The sequence below is a fragment of the Pogoniulus pusillus genome, chromosome 1, assembly GCF_015220805.1.
Source record: "Pogoniulus pusillus isolate bPogPus1 chromosome 1, bPogPus1.pri, whole genome shotgun sequence".
Classification (NCBI taxonomy): domain Eukaryota; kingdom Metazoa; phylum Chordata; class Aves; order Piciformes; family Lybiidae; genus Pogoniulus; species Pogoniulus pusillus.
The window spans coordinates 38,459,219-38,474,766 of record NC_087264.1 but is presented as its reverse complement, the minus strand read 5'-3'; the positions used below and the strand labels follow the sequence as shown (position 1 = coordinate 38,474,766).

The 15,548-nt window shown below is 44.1% G+C and overlaps 2 protein-coding genes across 2 annotated transcripts; both read left to right on the top strand.

Annotated features, from left to right (window-relative positions):
• Nucleotides 1–67: 67 nt before the first annotated feature.
• Nucleotides 68–6,039, top strand: EAPP (E2F associated phosphoprotein). The gene is made up of 6 exons (XM_064148723.1): nucleotides 68–238; nucleotides 702–883; nucleotides 2,186–2,284; nucleotides 2,594–2,717; nucleotides 3,865–3,984; nucleotides 5,450–6,039. The coding sequence occupies exons 1-6, from the start codon at nucleotides 165–167 to the stop codon at nucleotides 5,709–5,711; spliced, it is 861 nt and encodes a 286-aa protein (XP_064004793.1). The 5' UTR covers nucleotides 68–164; the 3' UTR covers nucleotides 5,712–6,039.
• Nucleotides 6,040–9,957: 3,918 nt separating this feature from the next.
• Nucleotides 9,958–14,795, top strand: SPTSSA (serine palmitoyltransferase small subunit A). Its single transcript, XM_064148742.1, has 2 exons — nucleotides 9,958–10,208; nucleotides 12,541–14,795. The coding sequence occupies exons 1-2, from the start codon at nucleotides 10,106–10,108 to the stop codon at nucleotides 12,642–12,644; spliced, it is 207 nt and encodes a 68-aa protein (XP_064004812.1). The 5' UTR covers nucleotides 9,958–10,105; the 3' UTR covers nucleotides 12,645–14,795.
• Nucleotides 14,796–15,548: the final 753 nt, after the last annotated feature.

Sequence of the window (15,548 nt, the reverse complement as noted above, 5' to 3'; positions counted from 1 at the left end):
CCGTCCCTCTCCGCGCCCCGCGGGCCGGGCCCTGCCCTCCGTCCCTCTCCGCGGGCCGAGCCGCGGCACGCGCCGGGGGCGGGAGGCGCGCGGCCGCCGGAAGCCGTCGCGGCGGCCGGAAGTGGAGGAGCTGCTCTGGCTGCTGCAGGCCGCTCCGCGCCGCCATGAGCCGGCTGCGGGAGGAGGACGATCCGTACGTGGTGGAGGAACCCAGCGACGAGGAGCGAGCGCTCAGCAGGTGCTGTAGAGCCCCCCGCTGCGGGCAGGCCCGAGGCGGTTTGTGGCTGCCTTCGCTGGGGCGGTAGAATCGAGGGCCTTCCGCCACTCCCCGCTCCCCGCTCCCTGGCGTCTTCTGGCCGGGTCCGAGGAGGTCCGGCGGGGCTGTGGGCCGGGTGCTGTCTGCGGGCGGCGAGGCCGTGAGACCCTTGCCCTGTGCGCGGCCTATCTAAGAGACTTAAGTTTGTAACCCTTCTAATGCCAGTGTGTAAAAGCAGAGCGGCAGCCAGTCAGCTGAAGCTCCTTTGCATTACAAACAGAGGTTTGACACCAGCAAGCTAATAAAACATTTTAACAAATAAATTTCCTATAAATGCGAGTAAGTGCTTCCTAGCGTGACCGCACGATTCAGGTCTTCATTCTCTGAGTGACTGGTTCGGTGTTTTCAGACAGTTACAATAATTGTGTAACACTTAATATTGTAGCTCAGAAGATGAGGTGGATGTGCTCTTACACGGCACTCCCGACCAGAAGCGTAAGCTGATACGGGAGTGCTTGACTGGTGAAAGCGAGTCTTCCAGTGACGATGAGTTCCAAAAGGAGATGGAAGCAGAACTGACCACTACCATGAGGACTATGGAAGGCAGATGGAAATCGCCAGAAACAGGTAATTTTAACAGCTGCTTGCATATGAAATCGTGAACTGATGTCCACTTACGTGTGAAGTTTATTATTATTGTGGCTAGAGATCTGTCTGATGGCAGTCATCTGCTGCTTGAAGCCTACAGAAAATCTTTTAAATGGCTGATTGCTTCAGCAGAAACGGCTATCAGGTGCCGTTTCAGTGAATGTCACTTGTTCAAGCTTTCAGACTTTGATGTTTCTGAACTGATTTCTTGCTTTAATGTGCTTTCTTTTTATTGGAACAGTCCCTTTCCCTCCCATATATCTTTCTTCTTAAGTTGGTCTTATATATTTAGAAGTATCTTGAGCAGGTTGCACTGCTTGTACTTTGTGCTGGGTGACTATCAAGATACCTTCTTTCTTGAAGAAAAGAATAGCAGATTGAAATCCTAAATCGTTTGGTGGAAGAGCTCAGGAAAAATTATAATCTCTTTCTCCCTTGCCTGCTTCTAATTGTTACATCAAACAGTAAAACTCTATTCAGATGTATGTGTTCTGGAGTTGGTGTTTTGTGGGTAGAAGAGGTGGATTGCTTTGGCATTTAAGAGCATGGATTCTTTTTACCTCTTACAAAACGCTTAATGAAGTGCTCTCAATTCTCCAATGTATTGGAGAATCAATATATTCCCTTTTAATTTAGAGGCTTCACTGCATTCAGGGGGTTTGTTTTATCTGTGTTAGTGGACAAATCCGAGCTTTAGGTTTTGTTGTGCAGTCAGGAAGATGTAGTGCTGTTTTTACCGTATCTGTCTACAGACTGGGATTTTTGGTGCAGTCTGGCTGTGACAGACACATCTGTGTGGCAATTAGTCTAGCTCTTTTTTGAACTTGTGTGGCCCTGAAATTTTGGGGTATTTTTTTTTAGTGAACTTTATTGTAAGCAAAGTTTGTAAAATTGTGCCACACTTGCTTTTTTTTTTCATGTGACAACATCTGTGGAGTTGTCCGAGACTGGATTACATAGGGCAGAGGCAGGTGTGATCACATTTGATGTGATGTCCTCTATGCCTAGAGAAGGAGTGTACCTTGGGAGAAATACTGCTTTGATCTGTACCTGAGGTTCATTTGGAGTGAGCAGCTTTGCTCTGGGAGAGTGCCTGCAAAAGAAATAACACAATGGATCAGGATATGGGAATAAACTGGGAGAGCTGTAACTTAGCACATCCAGATAAAGCAGATGACTTCTGGATAGATTTAACTTGGAAATGAAGGTTTATTCTGGGCTGCATACTTGATGACCTATCAGTGGGATGTTCTTACCACTTCTCTCCAATTTCCCTCACAGGTACTTCCTCAAGTACTGGGCAGACTGGATCTGCCACCACTTCAAAATACTACGATGACATTTACTTCGATTCTGATTCAGAGGATGAAGATAAACTGGGTAAATGGCTGAGGAGAGGAGAACATTCTTTTGGGTCGTGCAGAATCCTCTAGTGAAATCAAGGGGCTGTTCCTGAAGGCAGCCTTTCATCTCAGTCTAGTTTCTGTAACTTTATCCTAGTATATGTAAGGTGTGTTAATGCTTTGGAGTAGTGCATTTGGAGGAGACCTGAGTTAGACCTTTCTATTACAGTTCAGATTTCTTGTGAGCGTATAGAAGGAAAGTTAAAAGATGAGTACTGAAATTTTTGCAGTAGAGAATCATCCTGTGTCTGATGGATGTAATAGGGGCTCACACAAATCCTTCCAGTTACGCAGGATGTCCGGAAAAACAGAAAACATCAGCAACGTCGGATTCCTTCCAATGACGAACTGCTCTATGACCCAGAAGAAGACAGCAGAGACCAAGAGTGGGTAGACTCACAGAGAAGAGGGTAAGAGACTATAAAGTTTTGACTTCTAGGGTACTTAGCATGAACTGAAAAAAATAAATGGAAGTGATGAGTATAGGGCAAGAGCTGATGCTGTCAGATCCGTGCAGTGAGAATATTTTTTATTTGGAGTTTACAGCATTGGAAACGTAGATGGCTGTAAAAATTTTCAGGAATGGAAGTTGAGTCTTCAAAATTACCCAATTCTCAAACTTCCAGTTTTTTAAAATAATGACTTCTTAGTTCTGTAGGTTAGTTTTGTCTGTAGATCTCATCTAAATAAATGTGCTGTAAGTCACAGAATCATTTTGGTTGGAAGAGACCTTCAGGATCATCAAATCTAACCATTAACGCAGCACTGCCAAGTCACCGGTAACCCATGTCCCTCAGCACCGTATCTCCATGTAGCTCTTTGAAATCTCTCCAGAGATGGAGACTTCATCACTGCCCTGGGAGACCTTGGCCAGGCCTTGACAGCCCTCAAGAGGAAGAAATTTTTCCTCATGTCCAACCTAAACCTCCCCTGGTGCAACTCGAGGCTGTTTCCTCTTGTCCTATCCCTAGTTCCCTGGGAGAAAAGACCAACCCTTATCAGGCTCCAACCTCCTTTCCTGAAAAGGCTGTCAGATACTTTGATTGCTAAATTAATATCTGTTCCTACTAAATACTGTATTTCAAGTTTTGGAAAACTTTGCACTTAGTAAGCCACAAAATACTCAGGTAAAATAGAAACAGCATGAAGCTGCTTTATTGAGGATGTTTCCAGTGGTGAAGTAGAAGAATGGTTGTTGCAGCAGAAGTAAAATTCACTGTGTAAAATCTGTTGAAAAGGATAAGATTAATGTATGTCACCTGCAGAGACTGCACTTGAGGCACCTGCCTTGTCAGAGGGGAGGGGTATTAGGTGTGCATTCTCGTTCCAGATCTATTTTCTCACAGAATTAAAATCCTCTGTATATAACAAATGATAATGATGAGTGTTTTCTGCTCTACTTATTGATGTGCTTTGAGTTGCTGAAAAAGGTGTCCAGAAGGAACCAAGTATAAAATTGGTATCTTAAGAAAAAAATCAAATTTGACAGTTGAGCTGATATGCAAGGGCATGTAATTAACTTTGTTCTCTCTCTTTTGTCCTGTCTTGAATTGGTAGCTACTGTAATCAAAAAAGAGTTCTGCTGCAGCAGCAGGCAAAACCTTCAGCTGTTCCAAACAGTGATGCTGTTTTGAACTGCCCTGCTTGCATGACAACATTGTGCCTGGACTGCCAGAGGTAATTGCTGAATAGTAAGGGGTCTTTTTGTAACATTATCAGCCAGAAACTCAGTTGATGCAGTTTGTCTTGCAAGGTGGTGCTCATAAAGAGATGGCAGGTACATGTGAATCAGGTTTAGAAGTGAATGCAGATTTGTAAGAGTGTTAATCAGTTTAACCTGCAACAGGGTAGAACTTTACCATTGTTGAGGAAGGAAGTGATTTTTAAAAATAAATACCACAGGCACCAAGCAGGAGGTGCAGGCTGCTGATCTTTTGTTTTGTTTTGAATTTGTTGGTCTTTTTTTTTTAGTATTACACTGGCTTGATGTTTAGAGGCATGCGATTATTCCAGGTTGTTTTTGTGTAACTGTTCTTTGTTTAGGGGAGGATTAAGCAAAACAAAGACAGTATATTCTTACTTGGTTTGAGTCTTAGAAGTCTGGGTTTGAATACAGTTACATTTAAAAGTACCTGGAAGGCATTCAGGTGAGAGTCCATGGTGTGTTTTGTAGCTCTGCAGTATCATACTGCACTGCAAACTTAGTATTGTTGCCCCTACTAAGAAGAGGACTCTGAGAATAAAGGAGAAAGAAGTCTTGTGAAATGATGAATAAATGACTTCTCCTTTGTGAGGATGAAATTCCACAGCAGCCTGAAATCACCTCTAAGTACTGGGTGCTGTTTCTCACTTTGTCCTGGTGGTTCTGGTATTCCTTGAACCTGTTCTGTCATTGAGTCTGCTAAGCTGACAGAAAAAAGGTGCATTTTTATTGTCAGACACGTCTTTTGTGTGTTTAACGAACTGAAATAGCTCCGCGTGGCGTTATAAAAGCAGTAAAGCCAGCAGAAGTCAAGCTAGGACTTCTGAAACCACCTGTTAGGTTGGTTTAGGCTACCATAAAGCTGCAGCCTGAGCAACATTGTGCTGAACTGAATTCAACTTCAGTCTTGAATTTTGCTACATATTCCAGCTAGAGAGTCATTGTAATAATGACAACTGAACATGGGCCATTGATATTTTATTATAGACATGCTTTTTCAGCTATGATCTGCCAGCATTTGTTATTCATAAATTACAAATTTCAGGCTTGCAAGACATTTTAGGATGGAAGTGCCAGTGGTTGAGCTGTTTTCACTCAGAACTTTGTGATTTTTGTCTATCATCAGCTATAATCAGCAGTGCCAAATTCTGCAGTAACAATACTACTGTTTTTCTGGGTGTATATTTAGCCAGAAGCAGTGTGGTTTTCAGAACACCTGAAGAAGAAGATAGATGGCTACAATTCTGTTTTTTTTAAATGCTTTTTGTAGTTGTTCCTTTTGCTCCGTTTACAAAATCTTCACCTTTTCTTTCTGCTTTCAGCCTTTTGGCATGGCACTTCCTATCTTTAATCCCTTTTCAAGTGATGATAACTGATTTCTTGGAAGTCAAGTTCTACCAGTTGAGTGACTGACTTGGCATTTTCTCTCCTTCTCTGTAGACATGAATCATACAAAACACAATATAGAGCAATGTTTGTGATGAACTGCATTGTTAACAAAGAGGAGATTCTGAAATACAGAGCAAAGCCAAAGAAAAGAAGTAAGAAAATGAAGCACAGCAAAGAAACTGCCTCTATGCAATCAGATCAAGAAGAGGAGTTGTATCATCCAGTATTATGCACTGAATGCTCAACTGAAGTGGCAGTAATGGATAAAGATGAAGTTTTTCACTTCTTCAATGTTCTAGCCAGCCACTGCTAACGTGCGAAAGCAGGGCAAAAAGTATTCCTGCACTATTTCAAGACTGTGAAGTACCAAAAATGCAGGCAGGTTGGCCTTTTGTTAAATAAGGCCTCTAAAAATGTACATTTTCATAATGGCTGGACTTCTGCAAAGTTTATGAAATTAATACAGTTAACTACATGCATTTGAGAGCAAGATTCTTTCACACCATCAAGTGTGAGGGTTTAAAACTTTGTAAATAGAAGGTAAGATTGTGCATTTTGATCATTCCCTGTATATAGACTCTCCATTATCTCAATATGCATTACAGTTGCTGCTTAGAATAAATGTTGTGTAGTAACTGGTTCTCCATGGCTGCACTGGTCATTTCTGTGGCACGTGGTAACATTCTTGAGTTGGGATGTTTAGCTTTTTGGTAGGTTTGACAGAGAAGGAATTGTCATATTTAAATTTTTGGTCCATTAAATTCTCAAAAATAGAAACTTTTATACAGAATGGAAGGTAAGCTTCTCTCAGGTTTGCTGCATGGATCATTTAAATCAGCATATTAATTGTTAATAATGTAATGAATCTTTAATGTGTGTATATTAAGAGAATACTGGACTTCTGTCTTTTTTCCTGATGGTGACATATTTAAAGAAGAATTGTATGGTCATATCCATGATCATGGAGCTAGCTTGTATGCTTGGAACCGAAAAATATGATGATTCTTTTCTCAAGATTACATGAGGAAACATGGATTTACCATTTTCCTGTCAGCAGAAACTTAACCTCTACTTAATGGAGAACTGATGAGGCAGCTGCTGAATACCTGGTTGGCAAGTAGGGTGTGCAACCTACCATCAAAACCCAGCCATATGTGTTTTGAGGCATGGTGGGATCTGCCTGAGGTACAATCTCAGTCTTGTCTTTGCTACCTACAGACAGTTCAGTGGAGTGTGTGTCTTCCATACTGATAGGTATGTGAGCATCTAAAGTGCAAAATACATTGTTGAGTGTGTGCCATGAACCAGGAGGTTTACATCAAAATTCTGGACATCAGGTGGAGGAGCAAGTGTGATAGGGGATATAGTCTGCTGTAGGGCATACTTGCCTTGGTGTAGTTCTCCTTAGTTTTTAGGTGAAGCACCAGAGGTTCTGTGTAGCCTCAAGGTTAAGGGTCTTTGTACTGAGATACAGGAAACATGAGTGTGTGGGAACGTAGTTCAGGGCCTCAAGTGTCAGCGTGGGAGGTAGCAGAAGGAATAATAGGTGATGGCATTCTCCAAGCAGGGGCAAGAATGGAGCTGGTGAAGTAGGAGAAACCCTATATGGGTAGTGTCAAATTTTCTGAAGGGGTTAAGTAGCAAAAAACCCCATGTATGCACCATACTGAAAAGGTGTAAGATAGGTTAGGGCAGATGGAGCTGGTATGCCTGTTGACATTACCTTTCCTCTCATGTCAGGAATATGCACATCAGGAATATGTTGCTGCTTCTTGCTTGCCTTATTACTTGAATTGCAGAGCTTCTAGTTAGGAAGCATAGGAGCATGCAAGACTGGGACTTGATGATGTGCTTGCAGCTTTGAATGGGAGTAATGCTTTAGTTGTGCAGAATACTCTATTTGTCCTTGAACTTTGTACATGTCTACAGAGAAAGGAGGCTTTCATGATTACCTTCCCTTCTTCAGGCAGCAACACCAACAGAGGACTGCTTGTCTTGGAGGCAGCCACAAACACAGCAACAGACAGCTGAAAACTGGATTTATTGCAATTAATCTGCTCTCCTTTTGACTCAACAATAGATTCAAGTGTCAGTGAAAAATACTGTTGCATAACTAATTAAACTGTTTGAAGAGATGAAGCAAAATGTGGACACACTCAGGAAAGAAAAATCTCACAGGTACCCAGGAGATATATGTGTATATATATACATTTGTGTATGTGTATATATACACACACATATATATATATACACACACACATACACTCTCACCAAGGCTGGGACTGAGGACTCTTTAGACAAGGTCCTGTTCTAGAGCAAAGGAAGATTGGCTGCCAGGCTACTTCAGTGTGGACAGAACTGCCTCCCTATAGCAGGACTCCCTTTATACTCTGTGAGATGTTGCTGTGGTCAATTTCTTAACTAAGGGGAGGGCCAACTTCTAGACCTGGAGGCAACAGCTAATGTCTAGGGGCTTTGAGCTGATCTTTACCAGCTGCTAGAAAGCCTCCTCCCTTTGCTGTGGGTCTGTGAGGACCCTGTGTTTGTGGGCGGTCTGTCCTACCTGCCACATTGCTGCAGCAGCAATTGCAACTTGGAACAGAAGTCTTGAACAACGGCTCTTTTAGCCAGTTGTGTGTGGGATGTCAATCGTAGGTATTAGTGTTCTAGTTTCTTTTTGTACTGAAATAAATCTATATAGATAAGGTATATCTACATGTTATCTGTTTGAATTAAATCCCTTTCTAGATCTTGCCACATAAATCAGTACAGTCTTCATCTGTTTCTGCCAGATTTTTTGCTTGGTTGGTTGTTTCCCCCCCCCAGTTATATTCTGGTACTGTAGTTGTATTTTGCATCTGTAAATAATTTGTATGTGTACCTTCCTGTTACTGTATTTCCTCCTTTTGATTGTACCGATAGCACAGGTGAAGGTAGGGGCAGGGTCGCTGCAAGAACAGAAACACACTGTGCTCAGTGACATAAATGCAAACTGATTCACTGAGCAAGGTGAGCCTGCTGGGTCAATACCAGTTCCTAATCCATAGTTTGTGCACTTGGTATTTGAGATGCTGGCTGGTGGCCTGGTCCCAGTGCCTCATGGTTGCACCACAGACTCCACTTAGTGCCTGATTTGTGCATATGTCCCCTTCCAAAAGGCTTTCAACTAGCACTTTCTGAACTAGACTGCCAGTATAAGCTGCCATCAGCCTTTCTAATCTTGGAGTCCCAGGCTAGTCTTTGGGAATTAATCTCCTAATCTTAGGCCAGTTAGCAGTCAGGGCAGAGGCATCCCACTCTGTTTTTTAACCCCAAGTGCATTAGGGAGGTGCAAAATTTGCAGCAGTTACAGTAAACAATTGATTACTGCCTCTATTTTCCCCATTTTCCCTATTCATACAGGATTACTCTGCTTAGACTTGGTTGATGTTAAGGTCTCATGTATCTGAGCCATACTTTTGTTTGGGTCTTACCCTCTGACAGCTGAAGATGCTGATGACTCCCGCAGAGCATTTGTAAGACAGAATTACAGAGTGTTAGGGGTTGGAAGGGACCTCAGTAGATCATCTTGTTCAACCCCCCTACCAGAGCATGATCACCTACGGATCACAGGAATCCATCCAGGTAGATTTTTAATGTCTCCAGAGAAGAAGACTTCACAACCTCTCTGAGCAGCCTGTTCCAGTGTTCTGACACCCTCCCACTGAAAAGGCTTTTCCTTACGTTCACATGGAACCTCCTGTGCTCCAGCTTGCACCTATTGCCCCTTGTCTTACCAGTGGACATTACTGAGAAGAGCCTGGCTCTGTCCTCCCAACACTCGCCTTTCATGTATTTGTAAACACAGTCACCCCTCAATCTCCAAGCTAAAGAGCCCCAGCTTCCTCAGCCTTTCATCATAAGGGGGATGTTCCACTCCATCATCTTTGTGGCTCTGCACTGGACTCTTTCAAGCAGTTCCCTGAGATCCTTCTTGAACTGTGGGGCCCAGAATTGGACGCTATTCCAGCTTGGCCTCATCAGGGCAGAGGGGGAAGAGAAGCTCTCTCTACCTATTAGCCACACTCCTGATACACCCCAGGATGACATCAGCTGTCTTGGTCAGAAGAGCACGTTGCTGGCCCGTGGTTATCCTTCTGTCCACAAGCACCCTCAAGTCCCTTTTCCCTGCACTGCGCTCCAACAGGTCGGTCCCCAGCCTACAGTGATACATGTACACTTCCCAAGGGCACTGCTAAGCACGGGTTCTGGGCCTTCTCTGATTCCCTGAACGCCCATTTGGACTTTAATAGGATGAAAGCAAACAGGCTGCAGCGCCATCTCCTAGAAGTGACTCAGAGTGGCAGTTTCCTCCAGCTTCGCGGCCAGCCCTCAGCTGGGACAGGAATTGTCAGGCACTGCTGGACTTCAACGTGTAAGGCAGGGTCCGACGGGACCGACGTCACCCGTGCACCTCTGCCGGGCCGCGGCACCCGGCGCTGGACTGCGCCTCGCTGTGGCCGCCAGCGACGCACTGACAGCGCACCAGGCCCACAGTGCTCCGCGCCTCCATGGCGGGGGGCTGCGGCCGCCCGGGCGCTGGGTGGGGCCGGGCTGCACCGCGCCCGGCGGCGGAGGGAGGGCCCCGGGTTGCTACCGCCCTCTGTGTGCGCTCGGCCTGGGCCCGGCGTAGGGCAGCTGGCGGGCGGGGGGAGCGCGGCGTGAGCGATGGCTCTGGGCTCGGCTTGGAAGCAGATGTCGTGGCTGTACTACCAGTACCTGCTGGTGACCGCGCTCTACATGCTGGAGCCCTGGGAGCGCACTGTCTTCAGTATCCTTCTGGGGCCGGCGCTGCCCGCGGGGCCTGGCGGGCGGGTGCGCGCGGGCGCCGCGGCGCCGGGGGCTGCAGCCGTGTGCTCGGCGGGCGGCGGCTGCGGGCTTGCTCCGGGCTTGCTCCGGGGTCGCCGCCGGGTGTGGCGGCTCCGTCGGCCATGCCGCCGCCTCGCCGTGGGGCGCAGTGCCGAGCCGGCGACCCTGGGCAGCTGTGGCCGTGCTGAGGGCAGCTGTGGCCGTGCTGAGGGCAGCTGACGGTTTGTTTTGGAGGTGAGGGCGAACGGCGGCAGGGGAAGAGCTGGGCCGGGCCGGGCCGGGCCGGGCCGGGAGCAGCTGGCGCAGGGCGCCGAGCGCGGCCCATGCCCGCGGCGGGCAGGGAAACAGCAGCCTCCGCTCGGGAGCAGGGTATGTCCTCCTCCCGGGCAGGGGCTAAGTTCCACACCTTCCTAAGCTAACGTGCTGCCCAGGCTGGGGGAAGAACGCTCATGCTGGTGTTGCGCAGCCTGTCACTGGACGCCTGGCAGCCGGCTCTGTTTCTCCTCAGGCATAAGTTTATCTCTCGAAGTTACATCTCCTTTAATTTTTCATCTGTAGGGTTATGGTGGCTCTTCGTCCTCTCCTTTGCACAGAAATCTCGAGCTTTGTGTTAAACATAGATGTCTTTAACGAATTGTTTCGTGGTTTTGTTTGGTGGAAAGTAACTATGCACTCTGCAGTGCCTTGCAAGCTTACGTTTGCATGCTGCTTTGTCAGATGTTTTTTATTAGATGAGTGTTTAATCCCCGAGTTGGTAGTTTTGTTTGGCTTTTGGGGAGTGGAAGAGCTTGATAGAAGGTTATATGAAGGCATTTATTGACCTTCATTTTATCTCTTACTGTATAATCTTCTGGGACTGAAAGCACAGCAAGTGGCATGGTATGCTCTAAGGGGCACAACTAATACCTCTGCCATCGGCCAGTCACAGAGCATTGGTTACATGCGTGCTGTGGAGACTCCATGGAGGTACAGAGCATGCCTAAGTCCTCTGGTTTCACTTGTGGGAACTTGAGTACTGCCGTCCGCTACTATCATGCTTGTAAATCTCCAGTGCTTTTCTTAAGTGCCTCTATCTAAGTTTACTGAATCTCTGCAGGTGAAATTTACTTCTGAATTTCTGAACCCTTGAACTTTGAGTGGCGTAACGTTACAGTAGTCTGATGCCATAATTTCTGTAGATCACAGAATGGTAGGGGTTGGAAGTGACCTCCAGAGGTCGAGTCCAACCATGATAAAGCATCAACAACTGGTTGAGCTTGACAAAGATACTGTCTCGCCTATGTATAAATTTTACAAGAGGTCCCTGTTGGGAGTTCAACTAATAAAGTGCTCATCTTAAGATTGCTTAACAGTTAGCTTCATGTGAAATTTGTTTTACAGTGTAATCTGCCGTAGTAAAGTACTAATGAGTGTGTGTACTTACATAAGTACACAACTTGAAGCTAAGCTTGATACTCTGAGGCTTTGTGAGGGAAATAGTGAGGTGCACATCGTGATGTTGCTTGCAATTCTCACTTCTTCTGAGGTTTCCTTTTCCAGAGTACTGACAACACATACATTGAGCTGCTTGCCTGTGGGTGTCTGAGAGTGACACACACATAGAGAAATGAACAGAATAATGTAATGACTTAGGGCATGGAGGACACTGGCAGCTAGAAATGAGTTTGAGGTTTCCCAACTTCATTGTGGTAACAATAAACTTTCACGCCACGTGTATCCTACACATCAGTTAAATGAAGTCTGCTAGACCATACTGCTCCAAGAAGTTGAGGTCATCATCTAATGCTGCTGCTTAAAAATTAGATCATCCACAAATCAGAACTCTTACTCAGTACAGCTACTTCTATTATTGTTACAGAGTTTGGTTTGGTTTGGTTTTATCTTTCTTTGTTGTTATGTGGTTAACATTTTTCTGCTTGGCTGAATGGGGCTGGCTTCTGCAAGACTTGCTTAGTACCTAGGAAGATGCATGTAAAAACTGGTATATGCCAGTGCCTGCTTTCTGTTCCTCCTTCACCCTTCCCATGCTTTGGCCTGTCCCCTTGTGTTGGTGACCATGCAGTGGATAACTTGCAGGGCATCTTTCCATAATTCACTGACTGCTCCTACCAGTGTTCTGTTACTCAGTGTTCAGTTGGTTCTTCCTGTGGCTATAATTACTGAAAACAGTTGATCCTGTCTGATTAAAAACCGTACTGTTCTAAGGTAGTTACCAGGAAAACTTGCATGCCATAGTTAAGTGATGCAGAATGTGCTTTCTGTTTCAACTCCTTTTTTCCTCAACTGTAGCTCAGATTCCATGCTAGTTTCCATTGTCGGAATGGCACTGTACACGGGCTATGTGTTCATGCCTCAGCACATCATGGCAATATTGCACTACTTTGAAATTGTGCAGTGATGAAGAACGTCTTTTCAAGAAGTTATTTGGCTCTGAAGTCTGGTCTGCAAAGAAGAATGAACCTCTTAGTTTTAACAAGACTTCTACCGATGTCAGAAAGACACAAATATGACTCTGAAGACAAGAAACAAGCTATGTAGTGGCAGGGACATGAGGTGTTCCCTATATTGTGTTCATCCCTTTTAATTTTACAAGATACGCCCTTGTATAGTAGCTTTGTCTACTTTAACATTGTGATTGTTCTTTGATATCAGTATTTTCTTAACTTTGTGACAGTTTCAATATTGCACTGTGAAAGCTTTTCCTAACTGTAATTTTGAGTAACTCTTAATTGCCTTCTATTTTTAATCAGAAAAACCATCTTATTAAATGGGGCTTTAAAGCTTTTGCTATTGTATGGTTTGCATTTGCTGGGTATTTCTATTAATGCTTTTTGTAAGAAAGGACATCTAGATTCCTATTAGAGACATGGATATATTCATCTAATGCTATTTACAAAAGTTGGTTTGTAAGACTAAACTCAGGTGTACTCTTTGCTGTCCATTCCTTTGCTGAACAGTCTTATTTGTGCATATGGCCTAAATTAGGAATGAGCAGTCATTTCGAGTTTCTGTATTCTGCCTCTTGGAGCAGGGTGGGGGAGATGCATTGAGGTGGAGTGAAGGCTGTGTTCATGAAGTTTGGAATAGTGCCATGGTTCTGGACTTTATCTGCTGTGGGGTTGGGGGGAAGACTTTACTGACATAGGCTCACATAAGCACTTTAAAGCAACCATTTTCTAGCTATTGATTCAATTGTACTTTTCCAGGATGCTTTATTATGTTCCAAGGGTTATGATTTCTGCTAATTTTCACTCAACAGTGTAACTTTGTGTAGGTTTTAAAGGGGTTTTCTATTGCTGCTAGTGTTCCAAACATGTTCTTGCTACAAATGACCAAAACATAGGGGTTTAAATGGACTAGAGTTACAACTACAGCAATAAGTAGCTCAAACCTTGGCTGAAGTCCTGTCTTTGTTTTGTTTTGTTTTGTTTTTTTTTTAATAGGGATTTTCTTTTTCAGTTTTGTATTCCAAAATGTAAGGTGGTGACAACCTGACTTTCCTAAGTGGAGGACTTTTTGTTGTTTAAAAAAAAATAAAAGTTGAAGTGCAGAGTTTTGGTGCAGAACTGTCTTTGAGAAGCTGTGTTTCTGAATGCTGCTTGCTTTTCTCAAAACTTTCCAAAAGGCAGAAAAATGACAAGGAATTGTGTGTTTTGGTTTTTTTTTAATGGCCCAGTGGTAGATAATAGGTACTGGTATATCTTTTATGCAACTTTTGTTGAAACCTGGAAGTATGTCTAAGTTCTACAGCTAAAGTTTTGTCTTTTAGGTGTATTTAGTCATTTCAGTTTATTTAATTTTTTTTTCAAATGCATGCTCCTGTTTTTAAGAACTTCACAGTGTCTTTGATTAAAAACTTCCTCGTCATCTTGGAGCTCTAAACAGTGGGCCACATACTTCTTAGGTGAACCCTGGCTTTACTGAAGTTGGTAGGAGTCTCCTACTACATTAGTGCCTTTGCTTATTAATAACTGGCTGTCTAAACACAGGTAGGTTTTTGGGGGTGGTAGTGGTGTTGTGTTTTTGCTTTTAGTATCCAGGGTGGTAGGTGTTTTAAGTATATGTGGAGATAACAATAAGCTAATGTTCTCTTTTTGAAGTAGTTTATCATAGAGTCGTTCTGTCCATGGATTAGATTTGTACTGTGACATTCCTTTGTGAGCTACTACTGTGATTGGTACACATTCACTGCTCAGAAAGGGGTTTAGTGGTGTGGGGGCATGGAGGAAGCCCTGTCTGTGCAGTGACATTAAGAATGTGAAGCATGATCTTTAATTGTGAAAGATTTTGTAAAGGAACTTTGATATACTGACTTCTATCAGCTGTCTGCTTTTTATTGAGGGGAAAAAGGAGTAATAATCTCCAGTCACTCGCATTACATTGGAGTGGACTTGATAGATACCATACTTGAAGTCAATTTTCTAATTTAAGTGCAGTCTTTTTCAGTTATAAATCAAGAATATCATAGTCTTGGACTGTTCTATTTGATTCTGGATGCTTTGTTAAAGATGGAATAATATAATTAATAAAATGCTGTATATTACTAGAACTTGAATTTCTAGAAGAAGGTTTCTGCAAGGTGTCCTTTTTGTGTAGTTGATCTGTGTGAGGTGTCCTTGCCTATGGCAAGGAGGTTGAAACTAGATGATTATTGAGGTACCTTCCAGCCCTGACAATTTTGTGATCTAGTGAAGAGATGATTCAAGGGACAATAATTATGGAGCAGAACAAGTTTTCTTTTTTAAAGTAAGGGTGGTGCTAGAGATTGAATTAATCTTTGAATAATAAACATACCAAGTTGGTTTCCCAGTGTAGTCTGCTTTATTGTCATGTTAGCTGGGGTATCATACCTTCCTTGTGATGGAACCATAAGCTTTTCCTGTGCAAGCTGGAGGCTGAAGGCAGTTTAAATACTGTTTCAGTTACACCTCTGTTTTAACAGGGTGGTAACAATGGAAGCAGCAGTAAGTCAGATGAAGTTAGAATAAATAATTGTGAGAAAAAATAAAATATGAGAGCCCTGTAAGTGGCTTTATGCTAGTCTTTAGATAATGATAGCTCTTGGGTTTTAGAGTGAGTCATCAGAAATAAGCATTGAATAATGGATTCACCGTCTTACATGGAACTGATAGTACCAGCTCCATCAGCCAGCCCTGCCTGGGGCTGCCAAAAGGTGTGGCTGGGGCATCCCACCCGGGGTGGGGTGACTTGCTGTGCTGGTTGCCTTGGCAGGAGCCCATGCAGCCTGCAGCTGTGGTGGCTTCCAGAGCTGGCTCTGCATAGGCCCTTCCGCTGTCTGGAG

Excerpts from the sequence above, each read along its gene's own strand:
- EAPP (XM_064148723.1), top strand. The coding sequence starts at position 165 with ATGAGCCGGCTGCGGGAGGAGGACGATCCGTACGTGGTGGAGGAACCC. Across the intron at positions 239-701 it reads GAGGAGCGAGCGCTCAGCAG|CTCAGAAGATGAGGTGGATG; the intron begins GTGCTGTAGAGC and ends TTAATATTGTAG. Across the intron at positions 884-2,185 it reads ATGGAAATCGCCAGAAACAG|GTACTTCCTCAAGTACTGGG; the intron begins GTAATTTTAACA and ends TTTCCCTCACAG.
- SPTSSA (XM_064148742.1), top strand. The coding sequence starts at position 10,106 with ATGGCTCTGGGCTCGGCTTGGAAGCAGATGTCGTGGCTGTACTACCAG. Across the intron at positions 10,209-12,540 it reads CTGGGAGCGCACTGTCTTCA|ATTCCATGCTAGTTTCCATT; the intron begins GTATCCTTCTGG and ends ACTGTAGCTCAG.